Source organism: Panthera pardus, unplaced genomic scaffold, assembly GCF_024362965.1.
Source record: "Panthera pardus isolate Hobbes unplaced genomic scaffold, ASM2436296v1 HiC_scaffold_13, whole genome shotgun sequence".
Taxonomy (NCBI): Eukaryota; Metazoa; Chordata; class Mammalia; order Carnivora; family Felidae; genus Panthera; species Panthera pardus.
Genome location: NW_026526688.1, coordinates 42,218,549 through 42,246,138, shown reverse-complemented (window position 1 = coordinate 42,246,138; position 27,590 = coordinate 42,218,549). Strand labels below are relative to the sequence as shown.

Sequence of the window (27,590 nt, the reverse complement as noted above, 5' to 3'; positions counted from 1 at the left end):
TTTTGGATTTAAATCCTGGCTCCAATTACTCCTCGTTGTATGATCTAGAGGAAATCACATAATTTCTTCCTGGCCTCAACATGGAGATAAAGCCATTCATATCACAAGGATGTTCTAAGAATTAGGTGAATAAAATATATTAAAATGTTTACCAAGTGACAGTTACTAATTTTCTCCAAAATTCTACGTCTTACTATCAAAAGAGCCAGAATTATAAACAGCTGTAGCAGTTTTTTTTTTTTTTCTGATGAATGCATACCATTTTCTTTCTAAGAGACAAAATCATTCCCATTTTTCTATAAGGAAAATAATGCACAATGTCAGCAGAATTTTGTAACCTGCAATCTGGTGAGTTTACATGAATTATTTGACTTCTCTGGATTTCTGTTTCCTTAAAGTATTTTGGGAAAGACAGAGTGAGATAAAGCATGTATGAAAGAGTGTCTGGTACATAAGAAGTGATCAATATAAATTAACTACTATTATGATTTCAAAGAGATGTTAAAATGGAACACTTTTTTTGCCAATGTCCCAGATGAAGCCCTAAGTTGAAGCCCTACACCCATATTACTAAAGTGAAGTATGAGAACCCCATTTCAAAACATCCAAAGAAAAGAGTCAAGAACCAGTTTCTAATCCCCAGCTGACCACCCACCACCAGTCTAAAAAAGAGGTGGAGAAGAAAGAAAGAGATAGGTGGAGGATTTCCTAAAGGAGACATATTGAACTGTAAGTTTTACTTACCCTCGTCCATGTGAATTGGGGGTGTCCTTCTCTCTCACCTCAAACCTATGGGAAAAGAATTCAATGGAACTAACTCCCTAGAGAACTTTAGAAGTGCCTCCTTGCACTCAAGAAGCCATGTACTAGACTCTATACCACCTGCAAGATCCAAAATGCTAGAGTCTGTGGCTGGTTAGCCAGCCACCTTGATAGCAAAGCAAGAAAGGTGGCAAGATTGGGCATGGCCTGTATTCTCACAGCTTGTCAGAGTAAAAGGTATGTGTCAGTTTCCCACAGACCATGTGTGTACTGGGTATTAGTGGGGCTAGTTTGGTGATGTCTTGGATATTGGAGTTGGGGACAATAAGACCTCATCAGAAAGAGGTTAAGAGTGTTCAGCTGGCTAACCTGGAGCTTAAAGTGTCCCCAGAGGAGATACTTAGCCCATATCGAGTAATGCTGAGTTCCTGAGAAAGCCAAGAAATTGCTCCATGAAATGAAGAGTCTGTTTGCAGCCCCCGCCAGATCTGGCAGGATCTATACCAGCTTTGTATGCATATCTATCAAATCAACTCTTATCCCTTTCCCCTTCTTTAATTTTTTTTTAACTTTTATTCAGTTTTTGAAAGACAGGGGGAGACAGAGCATGAACGGGGGAAGGGCAGAGAGGGAGACACCAAATCTGAGGTGGGTTCCAGGCTCCGAGCTGTCAGCTCAGAGCCCAACGCAGGGCTCTAACCCACAAACGGTGAGATCATGACCTGAGCAGAAGCTGGATACTTAATCAACTGAGTCACCCAGGCACCTCAATCCCTTTCCCCTTCTAACCTGACACCCTGCATCCCTCAGCTCTGGAGGAACCTGAGGCAGCCTTCTGAGCTAAAGGGATAAAAGCAAAAGCCCTAGAAGACAAGCAAAGGCCCTGAGCAGAGAAAAAGAAAGGACCCTACTGAACTGTCTTTTTTTCACAGCAAATAGGCAGTCCAAGCAAAATCTGAGCTGAGAGAGGGGGGGGAAAGTAACTTTTAATAAAGTTTGGAGATATTTATTTATTTATTTATTTTAAAGTTTATTTATTCTGAGAGTGAGAGTGAACACGAGTAACAGAGGGGCAGAGAATGAGAGACACAGAGAATCCAAAGCAGGCTCTGCACTATCAGCATGGAGCCCAATGTAGGGCCCAAACTCATGAACCATGAGATCATGACCTGAGCTGAAACCAAGAGCCAGATACTTAACTGACTGAGCCACCCAGGTACCTGAACATTTGGAGATATTTAAAAATTATTTTTCTAGGGGTAGCTGGGTGGCCCAGTTGGTTGAGCATCTGACTTCAGCTCAGGTCATGATCTCATGGTTCACGAGTTCAAGCCCTGCATTGGGATCTGTGCTGACATCTCAGAGCCTGGAGCCTGCTTCAGATTCTGTGTCTCCCTGTCTCTCTGCCCCTGCCACTCACATTCTGTTTCTCTATCACACAAATAAATAAATAAATATTAAAAAAATTTTAATTATTTTTCTATCCTGGATATATCAATTAATGGCATAGAATTTTTATGTATCTAGGAATGAGAGTAAATAACTCTTTCCAGCTTAAAAGTGTGTAAAAAATTCATGAAGCTTACTCTACTTTTATCCAAGGAGTAGGGAAGCATTAATCCCACAGAGACAGTTTGAAAAGGCAGCAGAGGGCAAGAATAAGGTTGGTCTCTGATAACATCCCTTGAATCCTGCTGACAGAATATTGCAATATCATTAGTAACGTGAAAAACAGCAGAAATTCCTGGAGACTTTCAAATTCTTAGGGTCCCCATGCATGTTTCTGGGAAACCTATCTGTCATGTCATATGATAAGCCAGACTGGCCAACGTAAGGACTAAATTGTTTTTGTTTCAGTTTAATTACATAACTGGACACTGATTTATCTAATTGTGATTCAGGTAAGAGTCAATTCAGTTATGGGAAAAAAAAACCCAGTATAACCACAGATCTCTAGGATCTTCCTGGGAAGCACTCTAAGGGACTAAAAGCTTTCCAGGCACAGGCTGACAGTTCAGAGGCAATAGACAACTGTGGACTCTATTACCTCAAGCAATGACTCCCAAACTTCTGAGTCTGTATGCATCCTCCAGCTATTGTGCTCAAAAGCAGATTCCCAGGCACAGATTCCAGAGATTCTGACTCTATAATCTTTGGATTGGGCCTGGGAATCTATCAGAAGTCAGAGCTGTAACCCAACCCCCACCACACACACACACACACACACACACACACACACACACACTTTAAAAAGTACTGGCTCATTATACTCATACTCCCCTTGGTCACTTAAATTTGTTAGAACAATACTGGGTCTTAAAATAATAATAATAATAATAATAATAATAATAAAGCTTCCATAAAGAAGAGCTGTACTTACATCACCTTTCCATTTCATAGGTGTGCATGACTCAGAAAGATGACCACAGTCCCTCAACCCAGAGACTATAAGTTATGACAACCAGCATGTGAGCTGGTTGAATGCTTACCCAGGGCTGATCCATTCTTTCTTTTATGTATGGAATCAGAATATGAAAACCAGCATCAGGCTCTCCTCTCTCCTGAGTTTTCCACCAATGCTGTCATAATAAATGGTAACTACTATTTACATGGGTCCTCTTCAGACTACAGACTAATCAAAGTTCTCCTCATAACAAATTGAGGTTCAGCTTGGCAACAGGCATAAATATTTATGTTTAAAATGGGCATTTTAAAGATCACCAACAAATCCGAAAAATATTCTGATCTGTGCTTTCCATTACAATTCTCATGCTCTGTCTTCCAACAGAGGCGTGGGCAGGAAATAGCTGGTACTTTATTATGATGTAAAACTACAGGAAGCATAAACTAGACAGGCACTGGGTATAAACAAGAACAAAGGCAGAGAAGGGGCAGAGGAGTCCTCCCCCACACATTACACAGTGTCCTTGGTGGGAACTTAGGGCTTTATTAATGCTCAGTTGAAATCCTAATTAGTTTGGAATTATACAGCTTCTTTTTCCTCAGAAAACTAGAGAATTTTATTAAACAAAAATGCTAACTTTCTTATTCAATTCATTTTCACTACAATACCATATTAAGAGTATCCTGAAACCTTTGCCTACCTGAAAGTTATTTCCATAGGATTGCCAATATGTATTGGAAACTATAGTCACTGCTGCAAGGACCTGACAGTCCAGTTGGAGAGAGAAGATATGTATACAAATAGCAATCGTGCAAGGTAAATCATAAAAAGTACCACAGTCAGGATGAGTGGAATGGATGGGAATAGAGGAGGAGATGGTTTCTAACTCAGAGGGTCTGGAAAAGCTTCTTGAAGATGCATCACTTTTGTATTTATATTCCTAGCACAGTGTGTAAAACAGATGGTCCTGGAGTGTTTAGCAGTATGGGAATACTCAATGTGTCTTTTCAAGTCTAGCAAAGCCAGACTTTAGATGCCCTGCAACTTCAGTTGTATCCATTTTATATTAGAGAAACATCATTGCACCTTTATTACAATGCCAAGCAATTTTGCTGAATACCAAGATTGTAGGAGAGAATAAAAGAGACAAAATAATTTTTTGATGGAGCTAGTCAGGTTAAAAGACAAGAAACAAGTAAGTGAATAAAACACAATTAAAGATTGTGAAGGTGTCACACAGGATGTAAACAGGATAATGAGAGGGAAACAGGGAAGAAGAGTGATTTTGGACAGAATGGTCAACAGAGTTCTCTGAGAAGTGTGAAATGAAACCAGAGAGATGAGATTTAGGCTGTGATGTGAAAAACTGATTAAATCTTTAATCAAGGAGGAGAATGAATAGCAAGAAGAGAGGACTAGGAATGGAACCATCATGTTGTATTGTGAATTGTGGTGTTTATTCATCTAAATTTATTTGAAGACAGAAAACAATTAAAAAAAACATAATGTTGTATTGCGAATTGTGGTGTTTATAATGCATATATGTGTATAATATATGAAACCAGTAGCACAAGAATGTATAGGGGCAGAATATTACTGTTAAAAGATATATTTTACACAAAATGGTAAATATTAGTTCTAAATAGACAGTGGTCATTTAAAGATGCATATTATAATCCCCTGGAAACAAATAAAAAGATATAAAGCTAAAGACCCTATAGAAAAAATTAAATAGGAAAATAAAAAAAAATATTTGATTAACTCAGAAGGCAGGAAAGGTGTAGGAAAATAGAAAACAGATGGAAAAAAAATTGAAAATAGCAAATGGTATAGTGAAATTCAATTATATCAATAATTATATTATATGTAAATGGACCAAACATTTAAAAGGCAGAAATTGTCAGTGTAGATAAAAACCAAGATCTAAATATATACTATCTTCTAGAGGTATACTTCAAATACTTATATGTTGAAAGTAAAGAGATAGAAAAAGACATACCATGCAAGCAATAAGCATAGGAAGTGGAGGTGCACATGTTAATATTAGGCAAAATAGATTTCAAGACAAGAAATATTACTAGATATAAAAAGGATGTTTTATAACGACAAAGGGAGAAATCCAACAATTCTACATGCAGTTGAGATAATGATAAAACTTATGGATACGTGAGACAAGAACTGGTAGAACTACAGGAAGAAATAGACAAGTCTATAATAATAGGAGATTTTAACACTCCTTTCTCAGTAGTTGATAAAGCAATAAAACAAAGAAATCAGTAAAGTTAATTAAAAGATCTAAATAAAACTATCAGTGATTTTGTACTAATTGGTATGTATAGAACACTACATTCAACAATCGCAGAATACACAATTTTTTCAAGTGTATATAGAAAGTAAACTAAGATAGGGAATATGCTGAGCCTTTAAAAAATTGTACTAAATTTCAAATAATTATATTTTGTAGAGTGTTTTTTTTATTATAATTGAAACAAATAAATAATAGTAATATTTATAAAAAATAACTAAAATACTTATAAATAACCTGTGACCAAAGAATAAATCCAAATGGAAATTAGGAAATATTTTGAATTGAATGATAACGATAATACTGCATATGAATCAATCAGTTTTTAGAGGAAGACGTATAGCTTTATATCAGAAAGGAAGAGAGGCCCAAAATCAATGGTCAAAGTTGAAATCCTATGAAACCAGAAAAATACAAGAAAATTAAACCAAAACCAAGTAGAAAAAAAAAGAAATAATATAGAGAAGAAATCAAGAAAATAGAAACAAATTATAAAAAAAAATAAGAAACCCCAAATCTGCTTTTTAGAAAGGATTAATGCACAAATTAGCTTGTAACAAATCTGATGGAGGTCATTAAAACAAGAAACTTAAATTATAAAAATAAAATAATTGTTATTAATACAGATCCTATAGGCATTTTATAAGGATAATAAAAGAATATCATGAACAATTTTATGCCAAAAAATCTGACAAAGCATATGAAATAGACAAATGTCTTTAAAAATTCAACTTACCAAAACTAACACACGGTGAAATAGAATATCAAGATAGCCATTTATCTATTAATGAGATTGAATTTCTTGTCCAAAATTTTCCTACAAAGAAAGCTTTAGACCCAGAAAGTTCCTTGGATAATTCTATCAAACATTAAATGATTGCATAACATCAACTTACACAAACTATTTTAGTTAACAGGGAGGAGGAAATACTTCCATACTTGGTTTGAACCAACATAACACTAATAAAAAAGTTTGCATACTCTAAAAGACAATAAAATGGCAAACCAATATTTGTCATGAATATGACCCAAAAATCTGTTAAAAATTAGCAAATCAGAAACACATTACAGATATAGAAGTGTGTGTATATATGTGTGCATATATTCATATATCAGTTCCATCATAACCAAGTTTGTTTATTCCAGAAATAAGAGTAGTTTAACATTTAAAAATCAAACAATATAATTCAGTATATTCACAAATAAAATGAGAAAATAATATAGTCTTAATAGATACAGAAATAAGCACTTAACAATTTTAATATCCATCAGTGATCAAAATTCTTGGCACAGTAGAAAATAACTTTCTTAATTTAATAAAGAGCATCTATCAAAAATTTATAGCTAATTATATTAAATGGTGAACTATTGAACAGTTTCCTAAAATCAGAAAAAAAAAAACAAGAATGTTGCTCTTGTCATTGTATATAACCTTGCACCAGAGAGATTCTAGGCAGTGTGGTAAAAAAAAAAAAAAAAAAAAAAAAGAAAGAAAAATGAAAGGCTTACAGATTGGAAATGAAGAAGTAGAATTGTCCTTATTCATAGAAGATATGATTGTTTATATAGAAGATCTTAAGGAACTGACAAAATAACTCTAGAATAAGTGACTTTAGAAAGGTCACAATACACAAAGCCAGTTGAAAATAAAAATTAAAAGTACCATTATAATAGTATCAAAAATATTTTTAAAAAATTGTTTTAAAGTTTGTTTTTGAGAGGGAGACAGAGACAGAGTGTAAGCGGGGGAGGGGCAGAGAGAGAGGGAGACAAAGAATCTGAGGCAGGCTCCAGGCTCTGAACTGTCAGCACAGAGCCTGACGTAGGGCTCAAACTCACAACCTGTGAGATCATGACCTGAGTCAAAGTCGGACGCTTAACCAACTGAGCCACCCAAGCGTTCCAGTATCAAACATATTTTAAAACACTTAGGAAGATATTTAACAAAGGCTGTACAAGACTGAGAACTACAAAACATTATTGAGAGAAATTAAGAACTACCTAAATAGGGACAGAATACACCATATTCATGAACTAAAAGAATCATTACTGTTAAGATATCAGTTCTCCCATAGATTCAATGCAAACTTGATCAGAATTTCAACAGGCTCTTTACAGAAATAGACAAGTGGTTTCTAAAATCTGTGTGGATATATAGCACAATCCCTATCATAATACCACCAGCATTTTTCACAGTTAGAACAAACAATCCTAAAATTTGTATGGAACCACAAAAGACTCCAAATAGCCAAAGCAATCTTGAAAAAGAAAAGCAAAATTGGAGGCATCAAGATTCCAGATTTGAAGCTATATTATCCAATGGAAAAAGACAGTCTTCTTCAATAGATGTTGTTGAGAAAACTGGACAGCAACATGCAGAATGAAACCGGACCACTGTCTTACACCATACACAAAAGTAAATTCAAAATGGACAAAAGACCTAAGTGTGAGAAGGAAACCATCAAAATCCTAGAGGAGAATGCAGGCAGCAACCCCTTTGACTTCAGCCATAGCCACTTCTTACTAGATAGTCTCTGGAGGCAAGGGAAACAAAAGCAAAAATGAACTAGTGGGATTTCATCAAGATAAAAAGCTTCTGCACAGGGAAGAAAACAACAAACAAAACAACAAACAAAAAAATTTTAGTATCCAAAATCTATAAATAACTTATCAAACTCAACACCCAAAAAAGAACACAAATAATCCAGTAAAGAAATGGGCAAAAGACATGAACAGACACTTTTCCAAAGAAGACATCCAGATGGCTAAAAGACATGAAAAGATGCTCAACATCACTCATCATCAGGGAAATACAAATCAAAACCATGATGAGATACCACCTCACATCTGTCAGAGTGGCTAAAATGAACAACACAAGAAACAACAGGTGTTGGCAAGGATGCAGAGAAAAGGGAACCCTCTTGCACTACTGGTAGGAATGCAAACTGGTGCAGTCATTCTGGAGAAAACCATGGAGGTTCTTTAAAAAGTTAAAAATAGTACTACCCTATGACCCAGCAATTGTACTACCAGGTATTTACACAAAGGATACAAAAATATAGATTCGAAGGGGTACATGCTCCCTGATGATTATAGCAGCATTATCAACAATAGCCAAACTATAGAAAGAGCCCAAGTGTCCATCAACTAATTAATGGATAAAGAAGATGCAGTATTTACATATACAATGGGATATTACTCAGCCATCAAAAAGAATGAAATCTTCCCATTTGCAATGATATGAATGGAGCTAGAGTGAATTATGCTATGCAAAATAAGTCAATCAGAAAAAGACAAATATATGATTTCACTCATATGTGTAATTTAACAAGTAAAACAGATGAACACATGGGAAGGGATGGGGGAAGAGAAGAGAGGGAAACAAACCATAAGAGACTCTTAGTGATAAAGAACAAACTGAGGGTTGATGGAGTGAGGTGTGGGGGATGGGTTTAGATGGGTGATGGGTATTAAGGAGGGCACTTGTGATAGGCACTGGGTATCATATATAAGTGATGAAGCACTGAATCCTACTCCTGACACAAACATTGCACTATATGTATGTTAACTAGAATTTAAGTAAAAAAAAAATCCATGTAAAAAAATAAAATTTGGTGGAAATTTAAGTAACTAAATGGCCAAAATAACTTGAAAAAAGAAAGTTTTCAGGACTCTCACTTATGGATTTTAAGATTTACTACAAAAGTTGATGTAATCATAACAGTGTTCCATTAGCATATGCATGGAAAAAGTGTATGAGTGGAACACAATAGAGACTCCAGAACTGGATATACACACATAGGGTCAATTGATTTTTTCCAGTTTTATTGAAATAAAATTGACATTCAGCACTACATAAGTTTAAGACATACCCCATTATGAACTGACATACATATATTGTGAAATGATTACCACAGTAAGTTTAGTTAACATCCTTCATCTCATATAGATTAAAAAAAATTTTAAGAAAATAATATTTTCCTTATTGTGAGAATTTTTAGGATCTACCCATTTAGCCACTTTCAAATATACCATATGGCAGTGTTAACTACAGTCATCATGTTGTACATTACATCCCCAGTACTTATTTATTTTATAACTGGAAGTTTGTACCTTTGGACCACTTTCATTGATTTTCAATAAAGGTGTCAAGGCAATTCAAAGGGGGAAAGAAAGCTTTTTCAACAAATGGTGCTAGAACAACTGGATAAATGTCTGAAACAAAAAATGAATATCAACCTATGCCTCAGAGCACACATTAAAATTAAGATTAATTATAAATTTAAATGTAAAAGCTAAAACTATAAAGTTTCTAGGAAACTATAGGAGAATATCTTCATGAACTTGGCATAAGTACAGATTTCTTAGGGAACACAACACATTCAACATAAAAAAAATGATAAATTGGATTTTATAAAAAATAAAACCTCTGTCTATAAAAAGACACTATTAAGAAAATAAAAGGTAAGCCACATCCTAAGAAAAAAATATTTGTAATATTTATATCTGATACAACAGTTTTGTCCAGAAGATGTAATTAATTCCTACGTACATGTCAATAATAAAAAGATAACCCAATTTTTCAAAGGAAAAATACTTGATCAGATTAGTCATAAAAAATGATATAAAAATGATCAATAAGCCCATGAAAAGGTGCTCAACATCATTTGTCACCAGGGAAATAAAAATCCAAAGAAAAACTAAAAATTATTTCATGCCCACTACAAATGCTAACATGAAAAAAACAACAATACCAAATGTAAATGACCATGTAGAATAACTGGAATTCTCATACATTCTGGAGGAGATTGCAAAAATGATAAAACCACTTGGGAAAACTGTGAGTTTCTTCCAAGTTAATCAGGTATTTACCCTAAGTCTCAGACATTCTACTCCTACACACTTATCTCAGAGACACAAAAACTTAGTATAAAAAAAGAAAAAAAACTTACAAGAATGCTTATAGCAGCTTTATCCCTAATAGCCAAAACCTCAAAACAATCTAAATGTTCATTAACACAAGAATTGATAAGCAAATCATGATATATTTACACAATGAAACAATACCTAGAAACCAAAAAAACAAAATAAAAAGAAAACCTGATTTATGCAACATTAATGAATCTGAAAACGATAACATTTTGGTAAAGAAGTCAGACACGAAGGAGCATATACTGCATGATTTCACTCATATAAAGTTCAACAAGAGCAAAGCTACTATTCTCTAATAACAGAATTCAGAAAGGTGTTGTCTTTGGGGAGTGGGGGTTGACTGGAAAGGGATACAAGAAAATTTTCCAGAGCAAAGTACTTGTTCTATATCCTGATTGGGATGGTAGGTAAGGGTATATTCATTTACCAAAATTCATCAGATTGTATACCTAAGATATGTATATTTCACTCTGTTAAGAAAAGTTAATGGATGTGATTCTACATGAAAACTTCAGCAAGACTTGAGTTTTGCCAGTTTCTGTTCCTCCTCATTTATACCCTCCACATTCCACTGTTTTACATTACTAGAAAGTAAACTTCATTTTCATATTTATGCTTTGATAACCTTGCAACAGGCAAAGAAATATTTCCATATGTTCTATACTAAAGCTAGGGCCATTCTGAAAGATTATCAATAATATAAAAGTAAAAACAATAAGACACTTGGTTTTGAATTATTTCTTTCTCCTCCACTTCTTACACATGCATTAATCAAACAGTCCTCTAAATGGATTTGTCATTTTCCAGTATAAAAAATAGTAGCTAATACTTACATTACATATGCTATACATAAGCACTGTGTGTGCTCACTTTACCCATTTACTCATTAACTCTTTGCAACACCCTATGTGCAGACACTATTGTTATCCTGATTTAACAGATGAGGAAATTGAGGTACAGAGACTTACTTACACAAAATAAGAGCTGGCTGCAGACACAGCTGGATTTAGAACCCATGCATTCTGTTCAAGATTCACACGTAACCACTATGCATACTGCCTCCCATGACAGGTGACTAGGAATGGAATCACAGAAATACAAAAGGCTCTTAAGGGCTCATCTAGTCCAGTGGTCCTCACATTGGCCACTGGAGAATCAACTGAAATTTGTTAACAAAAATCCCAGGTTACTGAATCCCAGATTCAGTAAATCTAGAGTGCAACCTAGAAATCTACATTTTTTAAAGCTCCCCAAGGTGAAAGTTTTGGAGAAACCACTGGTATGGTCCAAAACCTCATGGAGGACACATGAAGTTTTTACAAGTAGAATTGTTTTTAAAGGCTTGCACTTTTCTAAATATGGCTGAATTCCACCACTGGCCTCAGTTCTGCTTTGTGCACAAGTTTATTAGCATCTCTCCAAATACATCACATTCTTGAGGAAAGTTATCACGTCCCCTAAGGTTCTATTTACCAGGCTGAAAGTCATTGGCACTTTGACAATGTTCTTCATTATAACATAGGTTCAAGTCTCCTGTATCAGCTCTATCATTACCTTCTGAGTGGCATTTCCTGTTTGTTGATAACATTCTTAAGATATGACCCTGAAACTGAAGGCCAATTCTGTAGTGTGGTTTCATGAGTAAACAAGGCATAGCAGGGGGCGCCTGGGTGGCTCAGTCAGTTAAGCATCTGACTTCGGCTCAGGTCATGATCTCACGGTCTGTGAGTTCGAGCCCCACGTCAGGCTCTGTGCTGACAGCTCGGAGCCTGGAGCCTGCTTTGGACTCTGTGTCTCCCTCTCTCTGACCCTCCCCCATTCATGCTCTGTCTTTCTCTGTCTCAAAATTAAATAAAAATTAAAAAAAAAATTTACAAGGCATAGCAGGACTGTCACAGCCCTTGTGCACCATTAATTCTAACAATACATTTAAAGCTTTGAGAAAGAGAGAGAGAAAGAGAGAAAGAGATAGAGTGTATCTAGAAACGCTGACCCCCTGAAATCTGCACTTACATTGAACCCACTATCAATCAATTTTAAGTCTTTTCCACACAGGTTTCTGCTAAGCCACATCTTCATTTCCTCTAATTTTATATTTGATAACTCAGATATTACTGTTTATCTCCATTAAGCTCCATCTCAATGAATTCTACCTACTCTTCTAGGGATAGCAAATATAATGCAGTTCATCTATCAATTCCGATTGGTTGGTAGAGTGCTATGGCTGCCAGAGTGCCAGATGATGAGCTCTCCATCCAGGTGATAGAGAAAGACTGCCATCATCTGTTAGTCATGTCTATCGTTGGTTAGGGGTAGAGTGCCAGTGGCATGCTTTCTATGTCTGTGTCATTCCAGCTCCAGCACACTAACATAAATCACAGAAAAGTCAGGGCAAGGAATATTCTGGTAATTCAGAAAGTCATTGAATGTAAGTGGTAGTTAAAGCTGTAGAAATGGTTAGATCATCTATGGAGATGGTGTAGGTAAAGGGAAGAGAGAAGAGAAGTTAGTACTTCCTGATGTCAGAGCATTGATGATCTGTTCTCTCACCCTGATGCACTGGGTAGAAGCCAGGTCCATGACATATCCTGTTCTCACTGGATCTCCACCTTTGGTACTGCTGAATCCTGGGCCAGTTGTGAGTGTGGGAAGCTGGTTCAAGTTCACCCATATCCCTGAAGCTGGGGCACCAACACTTAGACACAGTCTTCAGTTCCAATTTTGCCTCCCAAGTAGTTTGTCTTCACTCTTCCTTGCCTCACAACCATTTTTCCTTCCTGACCGTCGGCCCTGATAACTTCAGGCCCAACACTAGGTACAGAAGAAATGGCAATACCTAGACTGCCTTACTAGTTCCCATAATTGCCTAAGGTCGGATCCTTATAATAAGTTCCTTATTCTATATTAGTCATGGTGGTTGTATTCCTCTGATCAGACCCTAACTGGTAGAGGTGGTATTGAGGAAGCAGAGAGAACAAAGCTTTTTTAGAAGAATGAAGGAATCACTACTATCATATTTAATCCTTATGGACATTATTAACCCATTTACACGTGATAAAACCATGGTTTAAAGACATCGAAACCACAGTAGTAGCAAGGCACCTGGGTAGCTCAGTCAGTTGAGTGTCCAACTCTTGATTTCGGCTCAGGTCATTATCCCAGGGTTGTGGGATGGAGCCCCATGTCAGGCTCTGCACTGAGTGTGGAGCTTGCTTCAGATTCTCTTTTTCTCTCTCTCTCCCTCTGGCTCTCTCCCCCACCTGCTCGCTCGCTCTCTCTCTCTCTCTCTCTCTCAAAAACAAAACAAAACAAAACAAAACAAAACAAAACAAAACCCTACAGAATTAGCAAGTGGAAAAGCTAGATCTGAATCTATTTCTGATTTCAAAGCTAATGATCTTAATAACTACATTAGGGCTTTTAATAGAAAAATGGGAGTGAGGGAAGGAAAGTAGAAGAAATCTGTTTCCAAAAAAAACCTTAATTTGAGACTAATATGTGAAATAGACAAGGCATAACTGCTCTCATTGAAATGGGGGTTAGAGGATTCAAACATCACTCAGTTTCCCATCACACTTTAAGCATAGCACTTAGGCTACCCCCAGTAAGGGATTGTGGGCTCTGCAGAGCAGAGTTTCAAAACCACTGAATTTTGTCATGCTACCCCTCCCAAAGATAACATGAGGAATGCTTATATGTCTAGTATTAGACTTACACTATGGAATATCTCTTCCCTGTGAGTTTAAGTCAAGGTGACCCCACTAAGATCAGGGTTTGTTGTAGTCCCAGTTAAAGAAGAGCCTGTATTCCTCAATCCTAGGGTCCTGACAATGTACAGGATGCTTAAATGCTTAGCCTTCTGAATTCATCCCACTGCCTATGGGCATAGACTGCGGGGTACCAAACAGTCAATTAACAAAGAACACACATTATCTAAAACAATTCTTTCTCTACTTAAATAGTATATATGCGCAGCCTTGAAAATGGAATCATGAGGCAAATAGCTTTGCGTCTTCAAAAGCTATTTCCAAACAAACAAAACCTAAAGCTATGGAATAAATTTATTCTCAGTAATTAAAAGACCATTTCAGCCATGTTGGATGCCTGACCCAAGAAAGGACTGGAAAATTGTCACCCTACTGAGAAGACTCAGAAGGGACAGAGTAATTTATTCTTAATATCTAAAAAGCTGCTTCACTGGAAGAAGGTTTAGACATATTCTACATGGCGGAGAATAGATGACACATTTTCATGCTTTGAGCAAATCAGCCCCATACAACCTTGATTTTAGCCTTAGAGGTTATCAGTACTATTATGGTAATATCCAAAGGATTGAACTTATTTTTCTTTTATTTTTATGAGTTGAATTAAATGTTAAGAAAACAGAAATGAAATTACCCTGAAACAATCCATTATTTGAATTATACACAAGTGATTTTTAAAAATATAGTAAATAACCACTTACAACCAAAATGCCTTCATCCTGGTCTGGATATTGATGTGGTACAAATGGAAATTCACAGAACATGAAACGTGCTCTTTCCTTTGAGTCCCACAGCAGTGCCATCGATCTCTATGGATATAAACAACTAATAACATAGCAGGGGATTTCTTTTATGTAAAGTGTTTTCAAAAAAAATATTTTTTTCTACAACACAATTGCTGATTACAGATTCCATTATGCCTAAACTAGACTACACTCCTAACATGAAGTTGTGGGCTGTGGCATCAAGTTAAACAATGGGTTAAATTAAGGCTCAGATAGTTGTTTGTTACCCAATAGGTGTGTAGGAAAGCATAGATGCATTTCTCTGTCTTGCGGTGGTACCTCTTCAGACCATCTCTCGTGTCTTCCCAAGGGCTAGGGATCACAAGCTGCTGTGATTTCCTTCAAGAACTGTCAGTAGTGCTTTTAGGGCCACAGCTGTCAAAGAATTGTGGCATTGACCTTTAAGTTGCATCAGCTGAGGACACAGTAATTGTCACCTCTTTTAGACATCTGCTGAAAGTCCAAATGCATCTTTAGCAATCTTTGCTATGGAGCTGTACCAGCTACCTGGTCAATCAAAAAGTCCCAGGAAGCAGGAGAAGCATTAGTGGTAATTTTTAAGTCTAGCCCAAGAAAGATTCAAAAGTGAAATACAAACAGCAAAAATATCCTAATTGTCACTATCTCCTTGTAATCACTTTATAAATGAGACTGTGCTCTTTCCCTCTCTCTATCATTCACACACAAACCAACTGTTAGGTACATGAATATAACCTTGGGTGTCCTTCTGGTTCTTTTGTTAGTCCTTCTGGACTGCCTGTAGACATCTATCTACTATGGCCAGGTCCTTACCTTACTTTGAGCAGACAACCTGGCAAACTCTGTGTTAAATCGTGGCTATAGACTGCTTTCCTCCAGGACTGGCCTTTTAATATGGATGTTTGAAATTAAAAAATCTTCAACACTCAAAGAAACGAACTTTAAAGGTGGAGTTTCAGGGGCACCTGGGTGGCTCAGTCAGTTGAGCGTCTGACTTCTGCTCAGGTCATGATCTCACGGTTTGTGAGTTCAAGCCCTGTGTCGGGCCCTGCGCTGACAGCTCAGAGCCTGCTTCGGATTCTGTGTTTCCCTCTTTCTCTGCCCCTCCCCCACACACTCTGTCTCTCTCTGAAAAATAAATAATAAACATTAAAAAATATATAAAATAAAAGTGGAGTTTCAGGTTTGGCCAGATGGGTGGGAGAGAGCTTTATGAAGTCAGTAGTGTTCAAATCACTGCAGTCACATAGCGGCCTGTTCTGCCTTCCCCTGGCAGACACCCTGACCCACATGGCCCCCCTGCAATTTGAAGAAGTGACTTTTCTTTAGGACACGTGGCAGGAGATTTCCCTATTTAATACCTATCCCAGCAACCATACCTATTTATAGAAACATGCCTGATCTTGTTTGATTTACAAGGTAACAGAATAGCAAAATGTACAATTTACAGATAGAGAAGAAATGTGATTCTAGGAAAAGAAAACATTATAAAAAATCTAGAAAAGATGGACTCAATAATTCTCAAATATATTGGAGACTGAGAATATGGGAAACAACTGATATGGAAGAATCAAGTACCCCTTGATCATATTCAGGGGGAGAAACCTGTATTTTTCCCTCTTTCAAACTATACTTGTTTTTTAAACCTCCACTCCCTAATCCGTAGATTGAAAATAATAATTTTACCTATTTTTGAGTTATTAGGAAAAATCAAAGAGTTAATATAGTTGAATAACAACCAAACAGCTCAATAAAGGTAAACTACAATTGTTATTTTTAATAATGATGATCCTTTGCTTTGGACAAAAATGCAGACTGAACTTATGAATAGGAGAGTCAAAATAATTTAATATTCCAGAATAAATTCTCTTTTTTAGCATTCTGAGGCATATTCAAATTATTCTGGCAAGCTGCCTTCTCTACAGATGCTATTTATACACATCTTTTTTGACAGGTCAAATGCTTCCTTATATACTAATCATCCTATATATTTGCTTGGCATAAAGTTGAATTGAAAATTATCTCTATTCTTCATTAAATTTTTTTTTTTAAACATGGAAGATATGACATTACATGAACTGCTTCTAAGAAAGCTGTTGACACAGTGGATCTCAATATATTTTGTCTGCTTTGTTCTTAAATTGAGTGATTGAGGCTATTGAATAGGTAATTAGCTAAGTTCATAAATTAGATAAAAAGGAAAATGCAGAAGGGTATATTGGAAGTCATCTAATTGCATCTTCTTTATTCTTAAGGAGCACACTCAAGGATCCATCTGAAGACTTGTTTTTTTTCTTCCATTAGCAGTCTCTGTTAACAATGCCATTTATTCTCTAGAGTCCTTATAAACACTGAGCAGGCAGCGGCTCTGGTGAGAGTGGCAATTCCTATCCAATTGCTCAAACTGACTTCCCAGTAGACTTTGATGTATCTAAATATCTATCTATCTATCTATCTATCTATCTATCTCTCCATCCATCCATCTACCCTCTATTATCCATATATCCTTATATGATATATAATACAATACGACATGATATATGATATTGTTCATGGATTCATATTTACAGAATTATCTACTTGCTAAAACGTATTTGTAATTCCTGAATCAAAACTCATGATGTTTTGTGATCATTCCCAGATATGTACAGAGCAGCCCACATGCATGTTTCTGCCTTCTTGTTTCAGCTTTCAAACAGAGATGACCAGAGGATGGAGATGGGAGGGACTAGCCAGTGTAGTCCAACAAATTCCAGCATTGGGGCCAGTTGATGATATTTGAATCCCAACTCTGGCACCTATTAGTGGGGTGGCCTCAGGAAAGTCACTTAATGCTTCTGAACCTCATTCTCTTTTTCGTAATATAAAGAAAACAGACTCTATATGTATGAGTGGTTTGTTGAGAAGATTATAATCTTTTTTTTTTTTTTTTTTTTGAGGGAATGGGGGGCGGTGCAGAGAGAGAGGGAGAGAAAGAATCTTAAGCAGGCTGTATGCCTAGTGTGGAGCCTGACAACAGGCTCAATCTCATGACCATGAGATCATGGCCTGAGCTGAAATTAAGAGACACATGCCCAACTAAGACACCCAGGCACCCCAAGAAGATTATAATCTACATGAGATGTGTATACAGACAACTGTACATATTTCCTCTAAGAACAGTGGTCCAGTAGCAGCTCAGTCATAAAGAGGGATTTATAGAATAACTAGCGTAAATAGAGAATCCACTGCATATATTTGCAGTGGGAGGTTGAGGCAGTGTGAGGATCTGAGGGCCATAAGTCATAAAATGCCAAAAATAAAGTTAGGATATTACCTTCTCCCCCTAAAAGAAGAAAGGCAAGAGAGATTTAACTGAAATGTCTGCATTCATAAAACCAAGCTTTTTGCTTTCCATTTGGAATCATTCCTCCACAGTGCTCTGCTCTCCAGGCTACCCAGACTCCAATGTTAGAGCCAACCTCCAATCCTCTTTCCACCCTATCCAGCTCAGTTGGCTCCATTTTCAAAATACATCCAGAATCTATTCTTACATTTAAAAATGCAAATTGTTTTGATCATGGTGAATACAAGTAACATAAATTTGCCAACTTGACCATTTTGAGGTGTACAGTTCAGTGGCATGAAGCACATGCACACTGCTTCACTGCCCTTGACGCCCTCCACCCATGGGACCCTTCTCACATCACAGAACTAAACTCTGCACCCATTGAATGGTAATGTCCCCTTCCCTTCTACCCCCAGCCCTTGGCAACTGCCATTTTACTTTCTGTCTCTGTGAATGACTGTTCATATGACTGGATTCACACAGTATTTGTCCTCTTGTGGCTGGTTTATTTCCTCTATAGTCATGTCCTCAGGTTCATCTATGTCAGAGCATGTGTCAGAATCTCCTTCTCTTTTTATGGCTGAATACTATTCCATTTGTGCATATTGCCACATTTTGTTTTCCCATTCACCCACTGACAGAAACAAGTTGCTTCCCCCTTCTGCCCATTGTGGATAATGCTGCCATGAGCATGGGTGTGCACTTCTTTGCTTGAGTACTTGCTTTCAGTTCTTTTGGGTATATACACAGAAGTGGGATATTTGGATAAAATCAATCCAAAATCCATTCTTGACACCTCTGCTGCTACCACCCTAGCCTAAGCCCTGCTTGTTTCCCATGTGAATGATCTCAGTTGGAGTCTACATCCATCTCCCTGCTGCTGTTCTTTCCCTCCCGACTTAGTTCTCAACACAGCAGTCAGAATGACCCAGTGAACAGGTCAGTCCAATGGCTTCCCATCACACTCTGATTACAAGTCAGAGTCATCACAATGGCCTCACACCATCATACTGGTCTGACATCCCCCCTTGTCTCTCAGCCTCCCCATTCTCCACCCTCACCCCATGCTTACCCCTCTGTCTGTTCATTGCCAGATCTGTGCATAGCTTGTCCTCAGCAACTTCAGATTGTCATTCAAAAGTCACTTTCTCTGGAAGGTCTTCGTTAACTGTTCTGGTGACACTGCAAACCCCCTCACCTCACTCCCCTCTTTTTTCCCTTCATCTTTCTTCTAGCACTTAGCAGAATCTAACATATTATATATTTTACTTTTTAAAACAACTTTCTGGGGCACCTGGTTGGCTCAGTTGGGTAGGCGTCTGACTTGATTTCAGCTCAGGTCATGATCTCACAGTTTGTGAGATCAAACCGCATGTCGGGCTCTATGCTGACAGCTTGGAGCCTGCTTGGGATTCTCTCTCTCTCTCTCTCTCTCTCTCTCTCTCTCTGCCCCTCCCCCACTCATACCCTCTCTCTCAAAAGAAATAAATAAATAAGCTTAATTTTTTTTCTCTAGAATGCTGCATTACAATCTGTGTACCAAGCTCTGGGGAGCATCTGATACAAAGAGGCACTCAATAAATATTTGAATGGATAGATGTATGGATGAACAAATGAAATGAATAACCATTTAAAGGTAATATTGATAAAAGATAAATTGAACACTGAAGAAATAATTAATCTTTAGAGAAATATCCGAATGGTCCTTTCCTTTTTGGTTACTTGGATGGGAATATTCATTTAACTATTATTTGAATTTCATGGCTATTTAAAAGCAATGTTTGTGAATGGGGGAGGGGGTGTCAAAAATGACTACAGTGTGGGGCACCTGGGTGGCTCAGTCGGTTAAGATTCTTGATTTCTGCTCAGGTCATGATCTCATAGTTCATGGATTCAAGCCCCACGTCAGGCTCTGCTCTGAGAGTGTGGAACCTGCTTGGGATTCTCTCTATCCCTCTCTCTCTCTGCCCCTTCCCCACTCGCTCTCCCTTTATCTCTCAAAATAAATAAAAACTTAAAAAGATAAGTTTTCCTCCCACCAAGATTCCAATGTGCCTTTCCAAAAGGAAGTGTTTGAAGAGACAAAGAGATGTGTATTTTTAAAAACTCCCTGGATTTTGTGATATAAGATTAAGCTACAGATTGGGAAAAAAAAGAACACACAATTTTTTTTCATATGCCATTATATGATATGCTTATTTTGAACATCAAAGTAAATCACAATGTATGTTATTAAAGGGTATAATGAATTTATTGTGGAATTTTTTGTGAACATGTATAGAAAAATAAAATATTAGGCCTGCAATCCCATGAGATAAAATCCCAATAGCTGCAAAATACTTTTCTGATGCTCCAACTGATTGTTTCTAGGTATAAGTATTACCAGGTATGTGGAATATCACAGGATTTTTCCTGATCAGACAATACAAATAATTGATCTTTAATCAATAGATACAATGTGGTGGGGAAATCGGACTAGAAAATGGTTAATTCAATAAGTAGACAAGTCAAATCAATCAAAACTTCTTAACAGAAATTTTCTCTCATCTTTTTCCCTCCTCTTTTTTCCATTGCATTTTAATTATCTAATGCTCTGACTTCTTGTCCTACTTGGTTATAAGTCCCTGGAGAAGAGGGACTCTCTGATTTATTTATGTATTTCTAACATAAAGCTCTACACACAGTAGGTGTTCAATTTAGGTCTATAATTAAGGTTAATCAGGAGGGCTTTAATTGTCAAATATACACACAAATATATACAAACACACACATAAATACATACACATACATACACACAAAGACATACACATATAGACTTAAATGTTTTCTACACCAACTTTAAGGAAGTTGAGGAGCTAAATTTCCAAGATAAAGTTGAAGGGCTTCACCAAAGGAACCCTCCCCTAGTATAAGGGTCTTCTCCACTAAAAGCCAAAATTGTCTTTCTTTCAGTAAAAACTAGGTTAACACCTCACACACAATGATATGCCTTCTTACAGAACCAGCCACTTGCTCTGAATCTAAGAATTGGAGTATGGTGAGGGCTCATAAGTGTGTGGCTGTGTGGTAGTCCAAGTAAGGCTTCCTCTCTCAGGACTGTGCCTAGAGGCAGGTTGGGGATGGGGTTGGAGACATCTGGAGGAGGGACGTATGAGGATGGTGATTGCTTAAGCATATGCTATATAAAGGAGAAATGTGGGAAGGGAGAGAGGATCCCTATCATTCAGTCCAACTGAGCCTTCAGTTCTGGGGCCAGTCCTTTCTTCCTGTCCTTCTTCATGGTGCACAGTGCCCAGGTCATCCTCTGGATCCTTGGACAGTGATTGTCTCTACTAATCATGCAAAGTTTGCAACTTATCTTGGTCCTGAACTATTCGAAGTAGTACAATTTAATCTTTCCTATGTTTGAATATCCCTATTAAAACTAAAAGCTGCTTCAAAACAACAATGGCATTTCGATACAGTCATCTTTTTGCTCACCCCCAACACCTGCCATGAGTTCTGCTCATAGAGCGGCTCACTAAATAGCTGTTTAGTTGGATGGTTGCGGAGAGGGCGGGTGGAGAGGGAATGCAGGTGATGGAGAAAGCTCTCTCTCTCTCTCTCTTTTTTTTTTTTTTGCCTTATTTCCATGAATTAGAGTATCTGTCATTCCTCCTAGGGCAAAAGCAACAGATAAGGAAGGTAAAGTTTCCCCTGAATTCAGATTTTCTCTGTTATTCTGACCTAAGCCTAAGCCATGTTAATTTTCATCTCCAAGTTCTACCAAGATAAATCTGGACTGACTAAAGCATTCCTACACAACTCAATATGAATTGTGTAGAAAGTATAGGAAGTTGGCAGAGTCCTGCTTGGATCCCAGCCCACATATATGATTTCTTCCTTCACAGGTGGCCCAACTGCCCTTAACCACAGGCAAATACACACACATACCTGTAACACCCAACCTCCCCTCTTGTAGTCACTAGATAGAGCCCCTCTCAACCTCAGGCAGGAGGAAGTGAGCAAGTTCTAGTCCCACACCTCAGGACTGAGCAGCTGGTCACACTCATTGTAATCTGAACTTGCTATGGTGCCCCACACAGTGAGGCTTCTGATGGGGCTCCCAAAGTCTAGACTGATACATCTCCCATCATGCCAAGTCTAGAGACCAGATTCTTGCCTTGGCCGTGATGTCTGAAAAGTGCTTACGTCCTCATGACAGTCCCCACTGCTGTTCCGGTGCCATTCCAACTGTCCACAAAGAGACACACAAGGTGCTCTACCCTTCTCCTCAATTACAGTACTCCAACACAACAGAACAGAAGTCACATGTGTCCCTCTGGTCAGGTGAGTTTGGAAATCTACTATTCAGTCTATACCTGAGCACTTAAATTTCAAGTGTATAACATAGACTGGCAGCAGTATAAAACTCACCCACATCCCTCAGCTTAAAAATGGCTGTCATTTTTAGCACCCCTTAGTGCTTAAATATATTCAATTGTTGAAGGAAACCATTTAAGGGATGCAAATAGAACTAAAAGGCTTTGTTCAGCTGATGTGCTATCAGGGAGCACTGAAGACCAGTGACATCCAGCTGAAACACGGTCAGAATTTATAGGGCAGGGGAAAGTTGAGTGTGTATCCTTGTAGTTTTCACTTAGGTGGCCACTTCTCAATGTTATCCAAAACCTGCAGTCTGGGTACCATAAGCGCAGTATTTTCCAAGAAGTGCTTCAGTAAGCCTTGTGATTTATCAGGTCTTTAAAGTTCCCAAGGAGGGGAGGTAGACAGCAGAAAGAAAGAAAGAAAGAAAGAAAGAAAGAAAGAAAGAAAGAAAGAAAGAAGAAAGAAAAGAAAGAAAGAAGAGAGAGAGAGAAAGAAAGCAAGAAAGCAAGCAAGCAGGCAAAGCTAGAAGGCAAGGAACAAACTGAGACCTGCTGAGTTCTGTTTTATTTCTCTTACACAGTCAGTGCTTCTCCAAATATCTGTGGTAAAGGACCAGATTTTTTTCATTTTTATTGACTTTTAATTTTCAATATGTTGCAGACCACACTTGCGTAAAATCCAATAAAAATTAAATTAGTGGCAAAATAAAATAAAAAACAAAGACATGGAAGATGCAAGTCCCAAGTTTTATTATCAGATCTAACAGACTTAAAATTACTCTATAAAAGTTACAGTAAAAGTTTCTAAATGTGGGGCGCCTGGGTGGCGCAGTCGGTTAAGCGTCCGACTTCAGCCAGGTCACGATCTCGCGGTCCGTGAGTTCGAGCCCCGCGTCAGGCTCTGGGCTGATGGCTCGGAGCCTGGAGCCTGTTTCCGATTCTGTGTCTCCCTCTCTCTCTGCCCCTCCCCCGTTCATGCTCTGTCTCTCTCTGTCCCAAAAATAAATAAAAAAAAAAAAAAAAAAAAAAAACGTTGAAAAAAAAAAAAAGTTTCTAAATGTTTACTCTCAATTTCTATCCTTGCCTCATTACAGACCCGAAAAAATCAGTTTTTTTGGATCAGCACCATGAACTATGTTTTGAGTAGCACCGCTTTAACTGAATGAAGTGTGCACATTTCCTCTAGATCTCGAGGCCACGCTGCTCCTGCCCACTGCAACACTCCCCCACTTCACATTGGCCATCCCTGTGGCTGACTGTGTGTTTTACTGCCAGCAACATGCTGACCACTGCCCCAGGGTTGTTTGCCAGCCTGTTGGTTACCTGACCACTGCCTGAGGTTTGGTTATTTGCTTTTAAGCAAGAACTTCATCCCCAAAACCACAGTTTAGGCTCTGATACTGGCCAATGTGACTTACTATCTGCCTTTTGAACTTGGCCAAACCAACATTCAGTATGACAAAAGAGCACTCAGATTTTCTTTTTTCTGGATACTTCTCAATATTCTTCTCACATACCCTCACTTTTTTTGATTCTTTGATGGGTAATCGATTTAAGGTCCTTTGGTCTGTCACCCCTCCAAATTTTTCCCATAGCGTTGAACCTTAGCTTCCCTCAAGTTTTCAAGCCCTTTCAGTTTATTTTTGAGACTCTCCATGTTCCAGCTGAGCCCACAGACTGCTAACTCAGAGAAAATACAGGTCACATAATTTGCGGTGTCAATGGTCAAATGTAGGCCTTAGTCCCTTCTTTATTCTAACCTGATGTAGTTAACCAGTTCCAAGGTAAGCCAGCATCTTTAACTATTATAGTTGTTACAAGATTAATCAGTGCACTGCAATTTTAACAGATTCCAATTGGCAAACTGGACAGAGTTTGTTTAAAGAATAAAAACAAAAGTATCTCCCAATAATACCAAGCATTGAAAGCAAAAGTACAAAGAATCCACAAATAAATCCCCATTGATTATTGAATCCGGGGCTTGGGAAGCTTCCATTTTATACAATATGTCCAGGAAACTGAGAAAGCATTCACAGAAACACACATAAATAAATTTAAAGAATACCACTGCACAAAAAAACAGTGTATTTTTACTTATCCTAGATCAAACAGGCAAAACTTTGTAAGCATGTTATGCCTTAGGTAGACACACTATTACAAAGCAAAAATGGGTTGGATGAAGAGCTATGCAGGGTCATAATTCATCCCATGAGGGGATATCCAAAGAAAATCACACAAAAAAATATCCTAATCAAGTGGATGATCCATCAAATTATACACATTTTTTTTTATTGCATCTGTCTGGAAAGCTTGATTGCCAGTTGAATGACTTAAAGGAAAATGAGTCGTCTGCTTTATTTAGATGAAAAGCAGGAACAATTTTTTCACAAATGGCATGAATACAATTTAATTCTGTTATCTTTTTTGCTTGGGAAAAGTGCCTGGATTTCACACAGAAATAAAAATTTGATGTTTGTATGTTTGCCATGTTTTCCTTGAGACTGTAAATAAGAAAGAGATGGTGCGTCATGCACTTTTGAATCTTTGGATGTGTCTTTGATTCAAATCTGCAGGCTCCATAAACAACAAAAAGGTGGGCAAGAGAGAAATCAAGCTGTGGGTAAAACCACAGGAGTTCTAGACTAACTTTCTCCTATTCTCAAACTAAGTAATCAGATTTACTCTCTTACATCACTTGGCTTGTCTTGGCTCGTGTGTATGATGTCTGTTATGGAGATTTCTCTTCATCATCACATAGCAAATATAGAATTATCATTTTCAGAAAGACCTAGAATGGCACCTGCACTCTCCTTTGAGTTCTGAGAACAGTGGTCTGTGCTTAATTGAAAAGTTCCTTTTGCAAATGCAAAATTTGTGGAATCTTGTGCTATGGAGAGTCACTTAAAAGTAGTTTTAATGGACCATGTAATAGCTTATTTCACTATGCTCTTTTATTTTAGCATAAAAGCATAAATATTCCATTCAAATGTTGGAAATCTATTCAAGGAAAAAATACAGGCCCAGCATGTCAACTACAGCATTATGTCGGTAGTGGTCCACTTAGACTACTTCTGTGTTTCATCATTAATTGTGTCTGCCTGGAATGTTTACATATTATCTGTGGAATATATCTAATCTCTAAAATTCACACTTCAACGTATTGTCTGGTGCATGTAATCACATTTAAAAAAACATTATTCTCTCCTATACCATATCATTGTAGGATTTCCTTCTGGAGAAAACGTTTTGTATGATGTTCATTATTCTGAACACTAGTGAGGGGGATCAGTAAAGATGAAAAGTAAAAGTTTCAAATGTTCAAATGGTTTCTCAAGAGAGGTTAAAAATAAAATTTTACTGTCATCTATTTTAGTTTTACAGACAAGCAGCTTAAGTGCGGCACTAAACTGGAAGTAGGGTCTGGAACTCTCACTGCAATCCAGAACTGCTTTTTCAGCAAGATTTTTATGGCCAGATGCCCATTGTCATGGGTGAAAGGCAAAGGTAGTCCAGTGTAAGGAAAGTACATGGACTTTGAGTTCAAACAAACTTGAGGCTCCAATGTCAGCACTATTACTAATGTCAGGCCCTGAGGCCAAGTTTCCTGCCTTGTAAGAATGATAATAATGACCCACTCACTTCATAGGATTATTGTGAAGGAATGAAAGTGGCACCATATATCAAGTTCCCAACATGGTTCATGATCTATTATAGACACTCAATGCATTCTCATTTACATTCTCTCTTGCTTTTTCTCTCTCTCATGAGTATGTGCATGCTAACTGAAAGCTTAGGGTGATATTTACAGACCCAAAGATACATTTCTGTGTCCACACAAAGAGTGGGAGTGCAGGTTCCATGCCAAATAAGTTACTAGTGACACCCACAGGAAATTTCTAATTCCATATCTCTGACAATTCTTTCTAAGTGTCCCTTATTGCCAACTCTTCCCATGCATACACAATATCCATTCCTCACATGTTGATATTCCTCAAGTTCTTGTGCTTGGCTCACTTTTTTCCTTGCTCTTATCACTAATTTTATTCATTCAAGGATGTCAGTACCCCCTCCATGCTGATGATCTGAAGTCCATGTGGTTAGTCCGGGCTTCACCCCTAAGCTCCACTCACATATCCAATCCTGCAGGCACCTCAACCCTAACATGTCTAAAAGTGTCCTTGCTACTTCAACAAACTCAATCCTCTTACCTCCCAATAAACGGGTTTCACTTATTTTCTAAATTCTTGTTAATTGTATTTCTACCCAATTATTTAAGCTAGGAATTCTTCACTTACTAATTTAAAATGGTTAAATAAGCTTTGCCCTCTTCCCAACATTCTTACATTCACTACTCTATTAGCTATGGAGTTTTATTCCCTCCTGACTTTTTTCCACCCTATGCCTTTAACATGTTCCCTACTTCCTTATCTATTTGCATGTCAAATGCACATCTCATCTGTCATCTTGAATTTCTTCAGCTGACCAGTTTTCTGGACTTGATGCTACCACTAGGGGCCAATAAGTCACTGGGCCTTAGAGCTGTGGGCCAGGCACATGAACTGAGTTACTGGCTCCTTCAACAACTTCCAAACTTGAATGAAACATCACACTGCAGAGTATGGGATCTGGCATCCCAAAGCAGCCTCCAAAAGGCTTAGAAAACCTACTCTGGAAGTATGAAGGAGTTAGCTTTCCATGGGACCAATTTTGCCCCAAGGAAAATCAGAAATGGAATGAATTCTAGACAAAAGACTTCCCCCTTTGTTCCTCCCTCTAATGGGCTTATCTAAGGTAAGTCTCCCCCTACAGAGAGTCCAGAAGGATCCACATATTGAGTGAGAGCCCTGCTGGATCACCTCTGTGTCCCTTCACAGCTCATCATGAAGCAGCCGCCCACACAGTGATGTATCACATTTTATTGCCTCATCTCGTTCTTTGCATTCCCTCCATTTTTTCCTCACTTC

The 27,590-nt window shown here is 37.7% G+C and overlaps 1 protein-coding gene across 4 annotated transcripts in view; it reads right to left on the bottom strand.

The window, feature by feature from the left end:
• Nucleotides 1-27,590, bottom strand: part of ZMAT4 (zinc finger matrin-type 4) — a 349,139-nt gene that overhangs the window by 55,701 nt on the left and 265,848 nt on the right. Inside the window, exon 6 of one of the 4 annotated variants that reach the window (XM_019440709.2) lies at nucleotides 745-789. The exons of the other annotated variants lie outside the window; for them this stretch is intronic. Within the exon in view, the coding sequence (XP_019296254.1) occupies nucleotides 779-789 (11 nt within the window). The 3' untranslated portion in view covers nucleotides 745-778. The remainder of the gene's footprint in view (nucleotides 1-744; nucleotides 790-27,590) is intronic. 4 annotated transcript variants of the gene reach the window in all.